General features: G+C 34.7%; 1 protein-coding gene across 2 annotated transcripts in view; it reads right to left on the minus strand.

Moving 5' to 3' along the window:
* Positions 1–18,522, minus strand: part of KIAA0586 (KIAA0586 ortholog) — a 110,497-nt gene that overhangs the window by 65,777 nt on the left and 26,198 nt on the right. For both annotated transcript variants that reach the window (XM_041759860.1, XM_041759861.1), the window contains 7 exons: positions 17,577–17,828; positions 16,464–16,638; positions 12,409–12,606; positions 10,732–10,919; positions 8,303–8,410; positions 7,066–7,146; positions 1,244–1,437 (listed from right to left, as the gene is read on the minus strand). In XM_041759860.1, coding sequence (XP_041615794.1) covers positions 1,244–1,437; positions 7,066–7,146; positions 8,303–8,410; positions 10,732–10,919; positions 12,409–12,606; positions 16,464–16,638; positions 17,577–17,828 — 1,196 coding nt within the window. The remainder of the gene's footprint in view (positions 1–1,243; positions 1,438–7,065; positions 7,147–8,302; positions 8,411–10,731; positions 10,920–12,408; positions 12,607–16,463; positions 16,639–17,576; positions 17,829–18,522) is intronic.

Here is an 18,522-nt window from a genome sequence, read left to right on the forward strand (position 1 = left end):
CATAGGTTCCCATGCCCAACACAAAGTCCACATGGGGCTCGATCTCACAAGCCTGAGATCATGATCTGAGCCGAAATCCAGAGTTAGACAGTTAACCAACTGAGCCACCCACGTGCCCCTGCACACTTATTTTTGAGTGAGTTCTTGTAATTATCTTCAACATCATTAAATATTTATAAATATTATTCAACATCATTAAATATTCTTCTAAGTTTAATCTTGGTAACTATTACTATTCAGCTTAGTTTATTCCATAACTTCCTTAAGGCTTTTCACTGGTAAAAACAGGGATAAAACAGTTTCACGAGTTGATAGAAGTAACAAGCAGAACAATGCCTTGTTTATAGTAAGCATTGTATGTGCTAAGTAATCTGTTGATAGAAGTAACAAGCAGAACAATGCCTTGTTTATAGTAAGCATTGTATGTGCTAAGTAATCTGTGACTGAGTAGCAGAACCATAATTATTTCCCTAGGAATTCTGGAAGAGCCTCAGTGTCCATCAAAAGATGAATGGATAAAGAAGATGTGGTTTATGTATACAATGGAATATTACTCAGCCATTAGAAATGACAAATACCCACCATTTGCTTCGACGTGGATGGAACTGGAGGGTATTATGCTGAGTGAAGTAAGTCAATCGGAGAAGGACAAACATTATATGGTCTCATTCATTTGGGGAATATAAATAATAGTGAAAGGGAATATAAGGGAAGGGAGAAGTGTGTGGGAAATATCAGAAAGGGAGACAGAACATGAAAGACTCCTAACTCTGGGAAACGAACTAGGGGTGGTAGAAGGGGAGGAGGGCAGGGGGTGGGAGTGAATGGGTGATGGGCACTGAGGGGGGCACTTGATGGGATGAGCACTGGGTGTTATTCTGTAAGTTGGCAAATTGAACACCAATAAAAAATAAATTTATTATAAAAAAAGGAATTCTGGAAGTGGATCACTGGATTAAAGAATATGTATATTTTTAAAAAGAATGTGTACATTTTCAAGACTTTTGTTACTTAATAACAGCCTCTTTTGTCATAATAGTCTAAATACAAATATTCAAGGAAAGAAACAATACTTTCAACAACCAGTTAAACCTTCATATCATGTCAAATAGTTTCTAGTGACTGTAGCAAAGGAAAAGTTTAATCAACAAAAGGAGACAAGGAAGATTTTCAACTAAAGCTTAATATTTTGTTTACATCTGCTACTATGATTCTCTTCACACCAATACCACTGTAAACTCACCACTGAATTAAGCTATTTTCCAATGTTTCTTTTCTCTGAATTATTTTATCCAGAGTATCAGTAGTGGGCTGAAAAGTAGAAGCAACTGGTGGAAATGGAGGACCATTGTATTTTGTAGAAACAACTTTAACACTTCTGTTAAACTCCAGAATTGGTTCAGAGTATTCTGGAATTTCATCACATTTTTCCTCTTCCTGGTAATGATAAAAACAAAACTATTATATTCATGTACCTGTTTAGCATTTACTGAGTGACAAGTATAGGCAGGGAACTTAGGTCGGTAAATTAACCAACACTTCTACACTAATAAAGAGCATTTATTATTAGGTAGCATCATGTTATTTATAATATACACATTTGTCATACAAATTGCATTGAAGAACCCTAATTATACAATTATTTTGTCTTTTTAAACCCAATGTTCATTTTAAGAAGTCATAAAACAAACTAGGTATCTCGGTTATTCCTGCATAAAACATTAGCATTTCCCACTAGAAATTTATTAACCTAATTTATTATAATAAAACTGATGTTTCCAAATATCACTGCTTCTGCTTTCTGAATCTATAACTTACATTTACATTTGCAGTTAGGTTATCTTATACATTATTTGTACCATCATATCATGATCAAAGGAGTTGTTTTTGAAATTTTAAACTTTTCATCATGAAAATATCACTTATGTTTAAAAGCAAACAAAATAGTGCTCATATACTATATCAGTTATGTATAAAATGATACATATCCCATTTACCTGTTCCCCAGCTTTAACAATTACCAACCCATGCCTAACTTATCTATCTTCCTCTTATCCACTTTACCCTTCACATACAATTTTGAAATAAATCAGATATCATTCTACCTGTAAATAATTTTGTATCTATCTCCTAAAAAAATTAGGACTTTAAAAATTATAACTTGGTTAATATGCTCCCATCACAAAATGAACTCCACAGTAAGTGCCAGAGCCAGGGTAGGAATACTTGGCTTTGAACTCCAAATCATTTGCTATTTCTAAAACTGTTTCTTTCACTTGTACAGTGGGAAAAAGAAGGTGTCAAGTGTCTTTGTTAGGCATTAGAAATATAAAGATAAATAACATTCTTGCCTCTGAAACACTCATGTGGAGTTCACATGAGAACACCAGTAAACAAAAAATTGTAATATATTGCATATCTCTTAATATTCTAAAATAGGTTTTGATTTTATGATAAAAAAACTGGTCTTAGCTCTGAAAGTTCTTTTTTTTTTAATTTTTATTTATTTATGATAGTCACAGAGAGAGAGAGAGAGAGAGAGAGGGGCAGAGACACAGGCAGAGGGAGAAGCAGGCTCCATGCACCAGGAGCCCGACGTGGGATTTGATCCCGGGTCTCCAGGATCATGCCCTGGGCCAAAGGCAGGCGCCAAACCGCTGCGCCACCCAGGGATCCCAGCTCTGAAAGTTCTGAAAGAAATATGAACAAATGTCTTGAAATTCTATTGACACTTTATTATTCAAGTAGTTTCTATGTTCTTTTTGGTTTGTTTGTTTTGTTTTTTGTTTTTGGTTTTTTTAATTTTTTTTTTTTTTATTTATTTATGATAGGCACACAGTGAGAGAGAGAGGCAGAGACACAGGCAGAGGGAGAAGCAGGCTCCATGCACCGGGAGCCCGACGTGGGATTCGATCCAGGGTCTCCAGGATCGCACCCTGGGCCAAAGGCAGGCGCCAAACCCCTGCGCCACCCAGGGATCCCAGTTTCTATGTTCTATGGTCTTTTCTCCCATCCTTTATAGTTTACTTCCTCCCATTTTCCCCTTTCTTCTATTTTACCATTTCTATCATTTCTATAGTTCATCCTGCTATACAGGCTCTCCTCTTAGGTTTTCGACCCCTCATAACTTTTTCCCTCAATATGAATTAACTTGTGATTACTGAACCCAGAAATCAAACAGACAAATGTAACAGAATAAAGAAAGGTTAGACTGGAGGGAGGGAAGCCAAAGGAAATGGAAAGGAGGAAGAAAATAGGAAGCAGGAGAGATGAGATATAGATGGGAAACAACTGATAATCATTAAGTTTCATTGAGGCAGCTAGAGGATATAAATGAAGAGAATATTGTACTATAGAATACTAACTTTATAATTTTAAAGAAAATATTAAAAAAAAGAAAATATATTTAGTTTAAAAAGTAAAGGGAAGTTCCTCAAAGCACTGTAACATAATATCAATGTCAGGACGCCTAAGTGGCTCAGCTGTTAAGCATCTGCCTTCGGCTCAGGGCATGATCTCGGGATCTGGGATCGACATTGGGCTTCCTGTGAGGAGCCTGCTTCTCCCTCTGCCTGTGTCTCTGCCTCTCTCTCTCTCTCTCTATGTCTCTCATGAATACATAAATAAATTTTTTTTAAATAAATAAATCTTAAAAAAAAACATAATATCAATGGTCAAAGCATACTCAACTGTCAGGAATAAGGCAAGGATGTCTCCTCTTACCACTCCTTTTCAACCCTGTACTAAAAGCCCTTGCTAATGTAGGTAGACAATAAAAGGAAACAAAAGGTGTTGGGAAGGAAGAAAAAACTGTCTTTGTTTGCTGAGGATATGACTGTCTATATAGAAAATTTGAAAGAACTGACCAAAAAACCTCCTAGAATAAATTATTGATTATAACAAATTTGCCAACAATGAACAAATGGAATCTGAAATTAAAAGCACAATACCATTTACACAAACACCCCCGAAAATGAAATACTTAGGTATAAATCTAATAAAATATGTGCAAGAACTATTTGAGGAAAAGTACAACATTATAAAGAATAAAATCAAAAAAAAAAAAAAAAACAAACAAACAAACAAAAAAAAAAAAAGAATAAAATCCAAGAACTAAATCAATAAAGAGATATTCTATGTTTTTTTGTTGTTGTTTTGTTTTTTTAAGAGGCAGGGGAGAGGAACAAGAGAATCTTATTAAATAAAGAGTCAGATGCTTAACCAACTGAGCCACCCATGCACCCTGAGATATTCTATGTTCTTAGATAGGAAGACTCAATATTGTCAAGATGTTGGTTGTTCCCAACTTGATCTATAGATTCAATGGAATCCCAATAAACATCTCAGCAGGTTATTATGTGGATATCAACTGACTCTAAAATTTATTTGGAGGGCAGCCCCAATGGCTCAGCAGTTTAGCACAGCCTTCAGCCCAGGGTGTGATCCTGGAGACCTAAGGATCGAGTCCTGTGTCGGGCTCCCTGCATGGAGCCTGCTTCTCCCTCTGCCTGTGTCTCTGCCTCTCTCTCTCTCTCTCCCCACATCTCTCATGAATAAATAAATATAAATCTTAAAAAAAACAAAATTTATTTGGAGAGACAAAAAAACCAGAATAGTCAACACGACATTGAAGGAGAAGAATAAAGTTGGAGGACTGACACTATTTAACTTGAAGACTTACTATAAAGCAACTGTAATCGAGATGGTATGGTATTGATGAAAGAACAAATAGATGAATAGAACAGACTAGAGGGCCCATAATTAGAACCATAGAAATATAATCAACTGATCTTTGACAAAGAAGCAAGGGCAACACAATGGAACAAGGACAATCTTTTCAATGAATAGTACTAAACAACTGGACATCCACAGGCAAAAAAAAAAAAAAATCAATCTAGGCATAGACCTTACACATTTCACAAAAACTAACTCAGAATGCATCAGAGACTAAATATAAAAAACAGGGCAGCCCAGGTGGCTCAGCCGTTTAGCGCTGCCTTCAGCCCAGGGCGTGATCCTGGAGACCCGGGATCAAGAACCACGTCGGGCTCCCTGCATGGAGCCTGCTTCTCCCTCTGCCTGTGTCTCTGCCTCTCTCTCTCTCTCCTCTGTGTATTCTCATGAATAAATAAATAAAATCTTTAAAAAAAAAACTATAAAAACTCTGAAGAGAACATAGGAGAAAATTGAGATGACTGTGGATATGGCAATGACTTTTTAGATAGGGGTGATCCATGGAAAGAAATAAATGATAAGCTAGACTTCATTCAAATAAAAAACTTCTGCTCTGTGAAAGACAATGTCAAGAGAATTAAAAGACAAGACATAGACTAGGAGAAAATATGTGCCAAAAAACACATCTGATAAAGAATTGTTATTCAAAATATACAAAGTACTCTTAAAATTCAAAAATAGAAAACAACCCAATTTTAAAGGTAAGCCAAAAACCTTACCAGACACCTCACCAAAAAAGATATACAGATGGAAAATAAGCATATTCAAAAATGCTCCACATCAGATGTCATCAGGGAAATGCAAATTAAAAAAAAATAATGAGGGACACCTGAGTGACTCTGTAGTTGAGTGTCTACCTTTGTCTCCCAGCATGATCCTGGGTCCTGGGATTGAGTCTTGCCTCAGGCTTGCCACAGAGAGCCTGCTTCTCCCTCTGCCTATGCCCCTGCCTCTCTCATGAATAAATAAAATCTTTTTTATAAAAATAAACAGGGATCCCTGGGTGGCGCAGAAGTTTAGCGCCTGCCTTTGGCCCAGGGTGCGATCCTAGAGACCTGGGATCGAATCCCATGTCGGGCTCCTGGTGCATGGAGCCTGCTTCTCCCTCTGCCTGTGTCTCTGCCTCTCTCTCTCTCACTGTGTACCTATCATAAATAAATAAAAATTAAAAAAAAATAAATAAGTAAAATAAATAAAATAAAATAAACAAACAAAACAATGAAATACCGCTACATAAAATCTGGCCAAAATCTAGCACACACACCAAATGACAAAGATGTGCAGCAGTAGGAACTCTCATTCATTGCTGGTAGGAAAGGAAAATGTCCACTTTGGAAGACAGTTTAGTGGTCTCTTACAAATCTAAACATACTTTTACCATATAATCTAGCAATAGCAATCTTATTCCTTGATTTTTTTTTTTTTTTTTTTTTTTTTTAAATTTTTATTTATTTATGATAGTCACAGAGAGAGAGAGAGAGGCAGAGACACAGGCAGAGGGAGAAGCAGGCTCCATGCACCGGGAGCCCGACGTGGGATTCGATCCCGGGTCTCCAGGATCGCGCCCCGGGCCAAAGGCAGGCGCCAAACCGCTGCGCCACCCAGGGATCCCTTATTCCTTGATTTTTACTCAAAGGAAATGAAAACTTATGTCCACACACAAAAAATCTGTGCACAGATGTTTATCACAACTTTATTCATAATTGTCAAAATTCAGAAACAGTCCTTTAGTAGGTGAATGAGTAAATAAACTATGGTACATCCAAACAATGGGATATTATTCAGTGCTAAAAAGAAATGAGCTATTCAGTCATGAAAAGATATGAAAGAAGCTTAAATGCATATAACTAAGTAAAAGAATTCAAAAAGGCTACACACTGTATGATTCTGTCTCCATGACATTCTGGAAAAGGCAAAACTATGGAGATAATAAAAAGATCCGTGTTTACCACGGATAACCTTGGAACAGAAAGAATTTTAAGGCATTGAAAATACTCTGTATGATACTATAACAATGAATACATTTGTTCAAGCCCACTGAATGTACATCATCAAGAGTGAACTCTAAGGTAAACTACAGACTTCGAGTGATTATGATGTGTCAATGTAGGTTCATCAATTTTAACAAATGTACCACTCCACTGGGGATGCTAAGAGTGAGGGAGGCTATGCATGTATGGGGGTAGAAGGTATACGGGAAATCTCTGTACTTTCATTTTTGCTGTGAACCTAAATCTGCTCTAATATATAAAGTCTTTAAAGAAAAGATAATCAATCACATGGAAGAATACTGTAGAAAAATAACTTCTCGTGGTTTCTAAGCTTTGTTACCTGTATGATATCGATTACTTCATCAAAGTTTGTTCCTGGAAACTTCACCTCTTCTTCATCTACCTTCGTAAATTCTGGGGTCTAAGAAAGCATTTTCAAAAACATTGTGCTTAAAATCTTTTTAATTTATACATAATTTATCATATTTCCACTCATAAGATAAGCTTGTAATTACATGGCCCTATTTTTTAAAATTTTAATATACTGTTAAGAATTGGTTTCATTAAGTAGATGAAATCCAAGATAGTTCCAAAGCCATCAGGTTTCATTCCAATAGCTATCAAAAATTAAACATAACTTTTTGTCAATGATTCCACCAACAAAGCAACTCAAGTTGATAGGATTATGATTTCTCTCCTACAGTTAAAACAAAGTATTTATATATTAGATATGTAAGTATACATATATACGAAGTCACAAAAAGACAGATACAGAATCAAATAAATTAGAAAGTTATTATACAAATTTAGCCTCTAGTCCTATTGATATATAATCTAGTCCCCCAAACCACAGTAGCCTCTTCCTGAAAGTAGAATGGTAAATAGTCCAAAGAACTATTTGTAACCATATATTCCAATAAACTTCTGGTGAAAAAAAATTACTGATGAAAAAATTAAATGAGGCACAATTGCCATTTAGGGTTTTTATTTTACTATTTCTGATCAAGAAAAATTATTGGTGTTCTCCCTCTCCTTAAGGACCACATTTGCTTACAATAGATGAAAGCTGGGGAAAGTTACAGGGTTATTTCAGTGTGTAGTAAAGTCAGAGCTTCATTACTTGATAGCAAATAAATACTAGGGAGAAAGGCCTATTTTTGCATCATGTCAATATTATATTGACAAAGTAACACCCCAAAATATGAACTCCAAACATCACTATGAAATGCACATTTAGAAAAACTATAATTTGATTCCTGTCTAAATCAAGTTTCTTCTCCAAAGAAACAGAAATCTCCTCTTCACAGATGAGACAGATGAGCTTCACAGATGAGCTTGTTTAAGCTACCAAAAAGTTACACTGAGGATTATCACTTTCACAATGTTTATATATATAAGGATCTTAAACAAACTTTCTTTTTCAAGTTCAACAGCAATACTAGATTCATGTTGAATCTTTTCCTTTAAAAATTAAATTATTATACCAAACTATACAATGGAAGACTTTGCATGGAATAATATTAGTTAAGCTCCATAATCAGACATTACTCAAAATTATAAGATATTTTTCTGGGTACCTGTATCCAGGTTTTCAGAGGAGGAGATTCTTCTTTGGGACTAGGCACAGATAAATCAACATCAGCACTCCCATTTGAAATGCTATCAATATCCACATTGGGTAATACCTAAAACAGAACACAACATCCAGCTTTCTATTCATCATTTTGACTTAACTATTTGTCAGTCTATACATCAATAACACACATTTACCTTTCTATTGAGAAGTCAATGGATAACAATCTTTTAAGTAATGAAAGCATATTTTATAAAATTTAGAAACTAAAGGTAGACACATAAAATCCTATCTTAAGATAACTTTATTTTCACTCTTCCCTTTATCTTTTTACTATCTACTTTTTACTATTTATTTCTGATTTCTCATTTTAATTAGGTCATAAGCACCTTTCATAATTATATTTTAAATAACTATGTAATATTTCAAAAAATATGCATGCCTCAATTATTTAACCATTTTCCAGTTGGTAAACATTTATGATATACCTAATATTTCCACTATTACATCATCACAAAAAACTTCATATATATAGGGTTTTTTCCCCTAAACTTTGAATTATTTCATTATTCTAGATAGCCAGATACTAGATAAACTTCCTGAGTCACAGTGCATGAATATTTAAAATTCTTGATAATTAATGTCAAAATGCAGTCCAAATGAGTTCTATTTATGTCACCAAAAACATAATATCATTGTCTCAGCAATAAGTTTTTAAATGGAGGTATATTATTGTTATTTTAATTTGCATTATCTTGGTGACTAGCATGATTTAAATTTATTTTCTTACTCATGACTGTATTTCCTCTTCTGGAGGGTCCTACCTAGGTTCTTTGAATATTTCTGGATTTGAATCTACTTTCTTACTAATTTATGGAAGTTTTCAGATTTAAAAACTAATCCTTTCATATGTACTGACTGTATGTTTTCCTTTTGATAAGGAATTTTTTATATTGGCTTCAGTTTTAGATTTTATAGATTCAAATCTTTTATTATATGCAGGTTTTTCTTCACTCATAGCCAGACTTAGTTTCAGCTTTGATAAAGATCCCATGCAATTATCTTCTAATTCTGCTATTTTTACATTTTACAGTTATACTTTTGCCTATTGCCTATTTAGAATTCATGTGCCATAGTGGAAGGTTAAAGCTGATCTATTTTCCACATTTTTAATCAATTACAACATATATTATTTCACTTATGAGACTCCTATTTCCTACTGATACATGAAGTAACTACCACATATTACATTCCTTTTCTATTCTTTTATTAAAAAAAAATTAAGACTTTTTATTTATTTATTCATGAGAGACACAGAGAGAGAGAGGCAGAGACATAGGCAGAGAGAGAAGCAGGCTCCATGCAGGAAGCCCTATGTGGGACTTGATCCTGGGACTCCAGGATCACTCCCTGGGCTGAAGGCAGGAGTCCTTCCTGAGGGGGAAGGTGAGCCACCCAGGCGTCCCTCAATTTTTTTTTAGAGCAAGAGAGTGCATACACAAGTGGGAGAGAGGAACAGAGAGAGAGAGAGAATCTTAAGCAGGTTCCATGTCTAGTGCAGAATCCAATATGGGGATCTATCTCACAACCCCGAGATCATGACCTGAGCTGAAATCAAGTTAGATATTTAACTGACTGAGCTACCCAAGCAGTGCCCCATGCTACATTCTTTTTTAAATAACCAAGGCTATTTCTGAAATATGACCTTATACGGGTCCAGTATCAAAACCCTAAGTTTTTTCAAGTATCAAAATGATCCTTAAAATAAAATTAAAGAAAACAAACAAAAATAAATAAAACAAACAAACAAAAAATAAATACACGGTTGGGGGGACTAAATTACAATGACTTAAATTATATATTAACTTAGGAAGAATTGACAACTTGAATATTTAATCTTCACACATAAGTTCTCTTTCCATTCATTCAAACTTTATATATATTTAAAGTTATACTTATTCTTTTAAAATTAATTATAATAGGGATCCCTGGGTGGCGCAGCGGTTTGGCGCCTGCCTTTGGCCCAGGGCGCGATCCTGGAGACCGGGATCGAATCCCACATCGGGCTCCCGGTGCATGGAGCCTGCTTCTCCCTCTGCCTGTGTCTCTGCCTCTCTCTCTCTCTCTCTGTGACTATCATAAATAAATATAAATAAATAAATAAATAAATAAATAAATAAATAAATAAATAAAATTAATTATAATATACTGTTCAACTGTTCCCCTTGGAATATCATCATGTCACCTGGGTATGAGTCACCCAGGTGACTTAAAGTCACCCTATCATGCAGACATCACACATTAATATCAGTTTTAAAGAACAAAAGACCCATAATGAAAGCAAAGTTTTCATGAAGCAATGTAATAGATTTTAAGTGCTAAAGTTAAGACAAAGACTTTTTTTTTCCTTAAAATTTTCTATTTATGACATACCTGTACAGTAAGCTGAGGAGGATCTTTTTTTTCCGACTTCATTTCTATAACTGCAATGTTAGGTTTCTTTATACCAGTTTCCATTTTTCGTGATGATGGAGGAATAGAAGTAGTCACTGTCACAGGGTGTGGCTTGTTTATAATTACTCCAGTGGGTGGCATGGAATCACTATTACTTTGGGTTTGTCCTAAAAAGTTTGGGGAAGAGATAAGTCAACTACAGAAATAAAGGGAAAAATCAAACACATAGCCTAGATCTTTACAGCTGAATTCTCATCTGAAAAGGAAGTGCTATCTGCAATCACCTTTCCTTCTATTATCGCCACTGTCAACATACTCACCACATCATCCTTTCAACAGCAACTCACAACCAAGTGCTCATATGTGCCAGACACTTCACATACCCTAATTTAACCCTCAAAATGAGCCAAGAGATATTAATATTATCCACATTTCACAGCTGAGAAAATAGGTTTAGAAACAACATAATTTGCCAGAAGTCATAACTGTTTATAAACAGCAAAGCCAAGACTAAAAGCGTAGTGTGTTACTCTGTATTATATTTATTCCCAAATCTTCATAGAGCAACAATGGACAGAAATAAAACCAACAACAAAATACTAGTGATTGGCTACCAATAAATAGCACATACTCCCACTATTTGGTAATTATCATAGCTGTCAGGAACTTAGCTTTCACTTTAAAAGTTCCATCTATTTCCTATATTTCAAAATAAAGAGGGACTGTACAGTGCACTCTTTAAAAGCAGACTTTAAAGCCAGACTGACTGGGTTTGAATCCCAGCTCCATTCTAATTCTGTAGCCTTTGACAAATTCCTTAATTCCTTTGTGCCTTGGCTTCTTCATTTATAAAACTGGTATATTACCATGTGTTTTACAGGGTAGATTAAATAAATTAACATATGTAAGGTGCTTAGATCTGTCCCTGGCACACCGCAGGAACTTTATAAGTATTAGCTACTACATTAGCAGAAGGCATGTTTGAACAGACATAGCTACCAAGTTGACATGCCATTAACTCACAATATCAAAAATGAAAAATTCTCTCTTATGTTGGAAAATATTCATATTTAAATCACTCATCAACATTAAGAAAGAATAGCAAAGACACTAAAAGAAAAAGATAGCTAACTAGAATTGAAGAGCTGCTGTAGGAACAAAAATGATTTGTTAAATTTTTATAATAATGAGTCTGAGAGACCTCAAATAAGTAAATAACCAACAACTACTGCCTTAGAATACACAGCCATGCAATTTTTACTTACCATAGCCTAGTTCAAAAGTACATAAAATTATTTTAAAGAACTTCACCTATGACATGACATTAAACCACTTAAAATTTTTGATATCTTTATTATGAATATCTATAAATTATCTAAACTTTTAAAAATTTTGTTTCATCTACAGCAATGTATTATAAAATACCAAAGGCATGTTGTTTCCTGTGAGTGAAACTATAGCAGGAACCCATTATTTTAGAAAGTACCTACTACATGGAGTAAGACACATTCTGAGGCCCTACCCACAAATATAACACACAGAGTTAGGGACTGTCATGTAAGGGAGAAAGGTAAGGGACTATCATGTCATTTTGAAAGTTCTGCCAACTGCTGATAAGAATTTAAAATTTACCCTGTGTATTTTGTTGGGACTTACCTAATAGAATAGCCATAGGAATTAGATGACCTTCCAGTGTACCTGAAAGAGTAGGCATTTCTCTGCTTGGGCTGAACAAGTACTGCTGATCACCAGGAGGCAGCACAGTAGTAACAGAATGTTGTGGTTTAGAATCCATTTTCACAGGTTTTGTTGCATAAAAGTCAGTTTGTGTTCTTATTGACTTGACTTTAGTGCCTGTAATCATTATCGGTGGCAGAGACTTTAAAATATTATTTGGACATCTATCCAGCTATAAATACAGTAACTCTTCTTCACAGAAAGATCTCCAAAATAGAAGTAACATACAAACCAGGGGCTGGCAAAAACTTTCTCTCAAAAGGTCAGACAGTAAACATTTTAGTCTCATGGGTCCTGTGCTCTCAGCTACAACATCTCAATTCTGCCATTATAACATGAAAGCAATCATGCTACAGTCACAAATAAATGAGTCCAGCTATGTTCCCATATCATTTACAAGAACAGGCGGTTGACTTGCATTGTAGGCCATGGTTTCTGAACCCCCACACAACTACTATGACAAAATAGATTCAATGATTTAAGTGGGGATCCCTGGGTGGCGCAGCGGTTTGGCGCCTGCCTTTGGCCCAGGGCGCGATCCTGGAGACCCGGGATCGAATCCCACGTCGGGCTCCCGGTGCATGGAGCCTGCTTCTCCCTCTGCCTGTGTCTCTGCCTCTCTCTCTCTCTCTGTATGACTATCAAAAATAAATAATTTAAAAAAAAAATGATTTAAGTGAACGTGGAGAAAAAGGAACTCTCACGCAGTGTTAGTAGAAATGTAAATTGGTATAGCCTTGTGGAAAACAGTATGCAGTTTCCTCAAAAAATTAAAAATAGAAACACCATATGATCCAGTAATTCCATCACTGAATACCAAAGAAAACAAAACCACTAATTCAAAAAGATATGTGCATCCTTATGTTAGTTGTAGCATTATTTATAAAAGCCAAAATATGGAAGTAATGTAAATGTCCAAAAATAGACAAATGCATAAAGATGTGGTGTATCTATAGTGGAATATCATGCAGCTATAAAAAAGGATCAGATTGTGCTATTTGAGAAAACATGGATGGACCTAAAGGGTATTATTCTAAGTGAAATAAATCAGACTGAGAAAGACAAATACCATATGATCTCACTCATATGTGGAACTTAAGAAATGAAACAGATGAACATAGGAGAAGGGAAGGAAAAATAAGATGAAAACAGGTAGACAAACCATAAGAGGCTCTAGGAAACAAACTGAAGGTTGCTGGAAGGGAGAAGGGCACTTGTTATAATAAGCACTGTTATAATGCAACTGATGAATCACTAAGTTCTACTCTTGAAATTAATATTACAGTATATATTAACTAAATTGAATTTAAAAAAACATGCCAGCACAGAAATCAGAAATTTACCAAATTTGGCAGTGAGATTACAAAAGATACATTTTTTTAAGGTTTTATTTATTTATTCATGAGAAACACAGAGAGAGGTAGAGACACAGGCAGCGGGAGAAGCAGGCTCCTCACAGGGAGCCTGATGTGGGACTCAATCCTGGATCCCGGGATCACACCTGAGCTGAAGGCAGGCGCTCAACCGCTGAACCACCCAGCCATCCCCAGAGGATATAATTTCTTACAAAGCTTTTTTTTTTTTAAAAATTCAAACACCATGTAGTTTTTAAATATAAAATTATTAATCCTTAGTTATGAGAGGAAATGTCTATAGCAAGGATAGAAAATTATCTATTGAGGCCTCGAGCCGATAGAAAAAATTTTATTTTTGCTTTTATTATGCTCAATAAACACAAGTTTTCTTTGTTAAAATAAAAATAAAAAACAACGGGCAGCCCAGGTGGCTCAGCGGTTTAGCACCGCCTTCAGCCCAGGGCCTGAACCTGGAGACCTGGGATCAAGTCCCACGTCAGGCTCCCTGCATGGAGCCTGCTTCTCCCTCTGCCTGTGTCTCTGCATCTCTCTCTCTTTCTCTGTGTCTCTCATGAATAAACAAATAAAATCTTTAAAAAATAATAAAATAAAAAATAAAAATAAACAACCTTCCCATCAGACCTATAAATCAGAGAATAAAATGATAGTTGCCAGCGGAGAGGTGGACAAAGTGGAAGAAGGGGAGTGGGAGATACTGTCTTCTAGTTATGGAATGAATAACTCATGGGAATAAAAGGCAGAGCATAAGGAATACAGTCAATGGCACTGTAACAGCAGTGTAACAGGGTGGATGGTTAGCTACACTTGTAGTAAAGGAAGCATAATGTATAACTTTGTCAAATCACTAAGTTGTATATCTGAAATTAATGTAACACTGTATGTCAACCATACTCAAATTTAAAAAAAAAAGGAAAAAGAAAAGCATATAAAAAGTTAAAAACATAAATATAACATCAGATTGTGAAAAGTGCTATGAAGAATAATAAGGCTAAAAAAAAAAAGAATAATAAGGCTGAGCAAGAGGATAAGAGAGGTGTAGGAGATCATCTTTTGGATAGGATGGTAAGGGTAGACTTCTCTGAGGAAATAACATCTAAGAGCAGAGGTCCAATTAACTGAGAAAGTAAGCCATACAAACGTCTGAGGGAAAAGCTCTTCAGGTAGAGAATATGACAGGCACCAAGGCTCAAGAATAAGCATGTTTCCACAGGTTCTCAGTCACTTCTACCATTAAAAGTGTTACTTAAAATTAATTTTGGATTTTTAGTATTTTAAGACCTCAAGTTACGTTTCGCAAAGGCTTTCAAAAGCCCAAATATAAGTTAATAACAAAGCCCCAATAAATAAGAGGAAATAGGGTTAAATATCATCCATAAGCTATACACTTCACTGAATAATATCGGTAGGATTTCTAGATAAACTGACACCCTATATGATCACTTAATCTTTAGAAATGAGAGGAAGGGAAAACTAAAAGCAATACCACAGCTCCAATTTCCAGAAAGGATAAGAAACAAAAATGAGTTGGTATCCACTAGTTAGGCCATACTGTTGAAATTCACTGGCTGCTAAAGTAAAAGCTGAGGTATTTCTAAATTTAACCAAAGTCAAGAGACTGGATATCTAATGAAGAGTTATATTTAAATATACCAGAGAGAAGTGCCCAGATGGCTCATTTGATTAAGTGTCTGATTCTTTTTTTGTTGTTTAAGATTTATTTATTTGGGAAAAAGATAGTGTGAAAGGGAGCATGAGCAGGGGGAGAGGGAGAAGCAGGCTCCCTGCTGAGAAGAGAGCTTGATGTGGGGCTCAATCCCAGGATTTCAGGACTTCTGAGCTGAAGGCAGACACTTAACTGACTGAGCCACCCAGTCGCCCCAAGTGTCCAACTCTTAACTTCCGTGCAGGTCATGATCTTGGGTATGGGATCAACCCCTGTGGTGGGCTTCATATTCAGTGAGAATCTGCTTAAGGATTCTCTCTCTTTCTCCCTCTCCCTTTGTCCCTCCCACCCACTCACACAGGCACACATGTGCACGCTCTCTCTAAAATAAATAAATCTTCAATAAATAAATATACTAGTGAAATAGTAGATGTGAGCCAAAACACAGTAATAAATGAAGTTATTTTTAGTGGTGTACAAAAGTACCAAAAATATTTTTTCACCTTTACTACCTACGGCTCGAGAATAAAGAAAACTGCAAAAATGTCATAAGCACTTTTATGATAATATGCAACAATGGTGATCTTCATTCTTTCATAAAGAACATGATAGAGCAATGTCTTCAAGGAAATGTCCACTTTCCCCAGATTATAATTTAAATTGTTCAAGACATCATCTCATAAATGTAAATTTTAATCATACTTTATAAGAAGATACCACCTAACCCTATCTTTTCCCCCACTTATTCCTATTTTATGCATTGAGATAGTCTATTTCTTATTACTGTTAGAAGGAATTATTTTCCATTCCTAAGCAGTATATAATTTGAACTGAAGTTATGAGTTACAAAAAAAAGAAGGAAAAAACTAAACATTACATATTAAACTGACAGCATAAATAAATGAAGTCTGCCACAGAAAAATGAGGTTCCTTACCTTTAACTCGTTCTATTACTTTTGGTCTCTGTGGTTTGGATTTGGGAGATGGAGAATTAAATCGGAGATATGGTCCTTTTTTAAGAGTGCTGCGATGGCCCTGGTAAATTGGTTTTCCATAAATTTGTAACATATAATCCTCATCTTGTAACACCGCAGTTGCTTTCAAAAATCCCTAAGTACACAAAGTTATTCAGCTCACCAAAAAAAATAGCCATCAGACAGCTCATTTTTCTAAAGCCCTCTTTTCCCAGCTTAAGAACTATCATAAAAATTAGCAAGTCAGAAAAATCCTCTATTTTAAATGATTCAAATTCTAGATATAATTTTCAAACTATAGCTTTAGAGTTTTAGGGTTTCAATGACATGAAAATTAAATATAAAAATCATCCACTCAAAAAACATAAAGGTTCTTATGCTACTGAGTATATTTTTAGCACCAAAAACGTAAGGTTTAAACACATTTTATCTATTTATTGTATTCAGTCACAATAATATAACATAAATCAAGTCTTTGAATATTTTTCTACATTCCTAATCGGACCTTCAATCATAATTTAAATGCTACAATAAGGTAGCATTTATTGAGGATCTACTAAGTGCTCAGCCCTGAATTAGATACTTTATTAATGTGCCCAACAATCCATATTTGGCTGTAAGAAAGTTACAGTCTAATTACAACAGCCAAAAACATACCCTCCACAGCATCTAGTACCTAACCTCACAATCACTAGGCACTAGACATACTTGTTACACTGAAAAATAAACAAAAATACATATATTCGCATATATACATACAACAATGAAATACAATTTTGAGTACCAGAAACTAGAGAATCTAACTTTTGGACTAGGTGATATATACCAGCTATAACTAAAATATTATGTTTCTAAATGTGAGATCTCAGAAGGAAGAAATTAGGTTTTTTTGTACACTGCTACATTATGAATACCCAAAACGCTAAATAATAGTTTAAATATAGTTTACATTTATATAGCCCTTATTTTTAAAACATTTTCATATTCACTTCATTATTTATATATAGCTTAAAGGAAATGAAATGATCAGTTATAATGCAATCTTCATGTCACAAAACCAGAGCAAGATCTTACTTTTCTCTCTTTCTGTAGATTTGAAGCAGGCATGCTCCTCATGGGTGGATTTCTAAAATGTTCCTCTTTTTGTTTTTGAGGATGTTTTCTTTGAATTACAGAACTGTTTACTGTTTTGTCTTGTATGTTAGTTTTAATATATTTACTCATATTCTGAGTTCTAATATCTTTACTCATATTCTGAGCTTTCTTGGTCCTTTGATTCTTCTGATCAAACCTCTTTTGTTCATAATCTTTTCTTGCCAGTTCATCCTTAATATAATCAAAATTAAAATTACTTAAAACCTACCCAAGTAATGCTTTCACATCTAAAATATTAGAATTTATTTTTTTATTATAGAAATATACTTTAGCAATGCTTTATAAATAAATTATATTGACTTACATATGAATAAAAACTCTCTAGAAATAAAAACTCAAAAGATTACTGCCTTATGGAGCAGGGGGAACGAGAAATAGTAGACGAGATACAAGATCAGGAGGACACTTTTTCATTATCCACCTTACATTTTTTTGATGTTCAAACCACAGGACTACAGTAAACATTCAAAAAGTTTAAAAAAATAAATTTCAAAGAAATAAACAATTTTGTAATAAAACTCTGTAATAAATATTTATAAATTAACATTGTTTGAAGATTTAAACACACTTTGTAATGAATTCACATTAACAGAGTGACCTATATTTGCCAGTTGTCTGCAGAGCCAAAACTAATCTCCAAATCTTCTATTAGCTCAATTTTTATCTTATTTTATTTATTTTTTTTTGGGGGTGCATCACATTGTAGATAACAACATTTCTTTATATCATTAGATATATTTTTTTAAACAACAAAGTTTAAAAATCCATTTTAGTGGCTGTGGAAATGGAACTGACACATCGTCTTGCCACCATTGTGAGTAAGCACATACACCTGCCTTACAGACAGAAAAAACCACTTTGCACC

Source organism: Vulpes lagopus, chromosome 6 (genome assembly GCF_018345385.1).
Source record: "Vulpes lagopus strain Blue_001 chromosome 6, ASM1834538v1, whole genome shotgun sequence".
Classification (NCBI taxonomy): Eukaryota; Metazoa; Chordata; class Mammalia; order Carnivora; family Canidae; genus Vulpes; species Vulpes lagopus.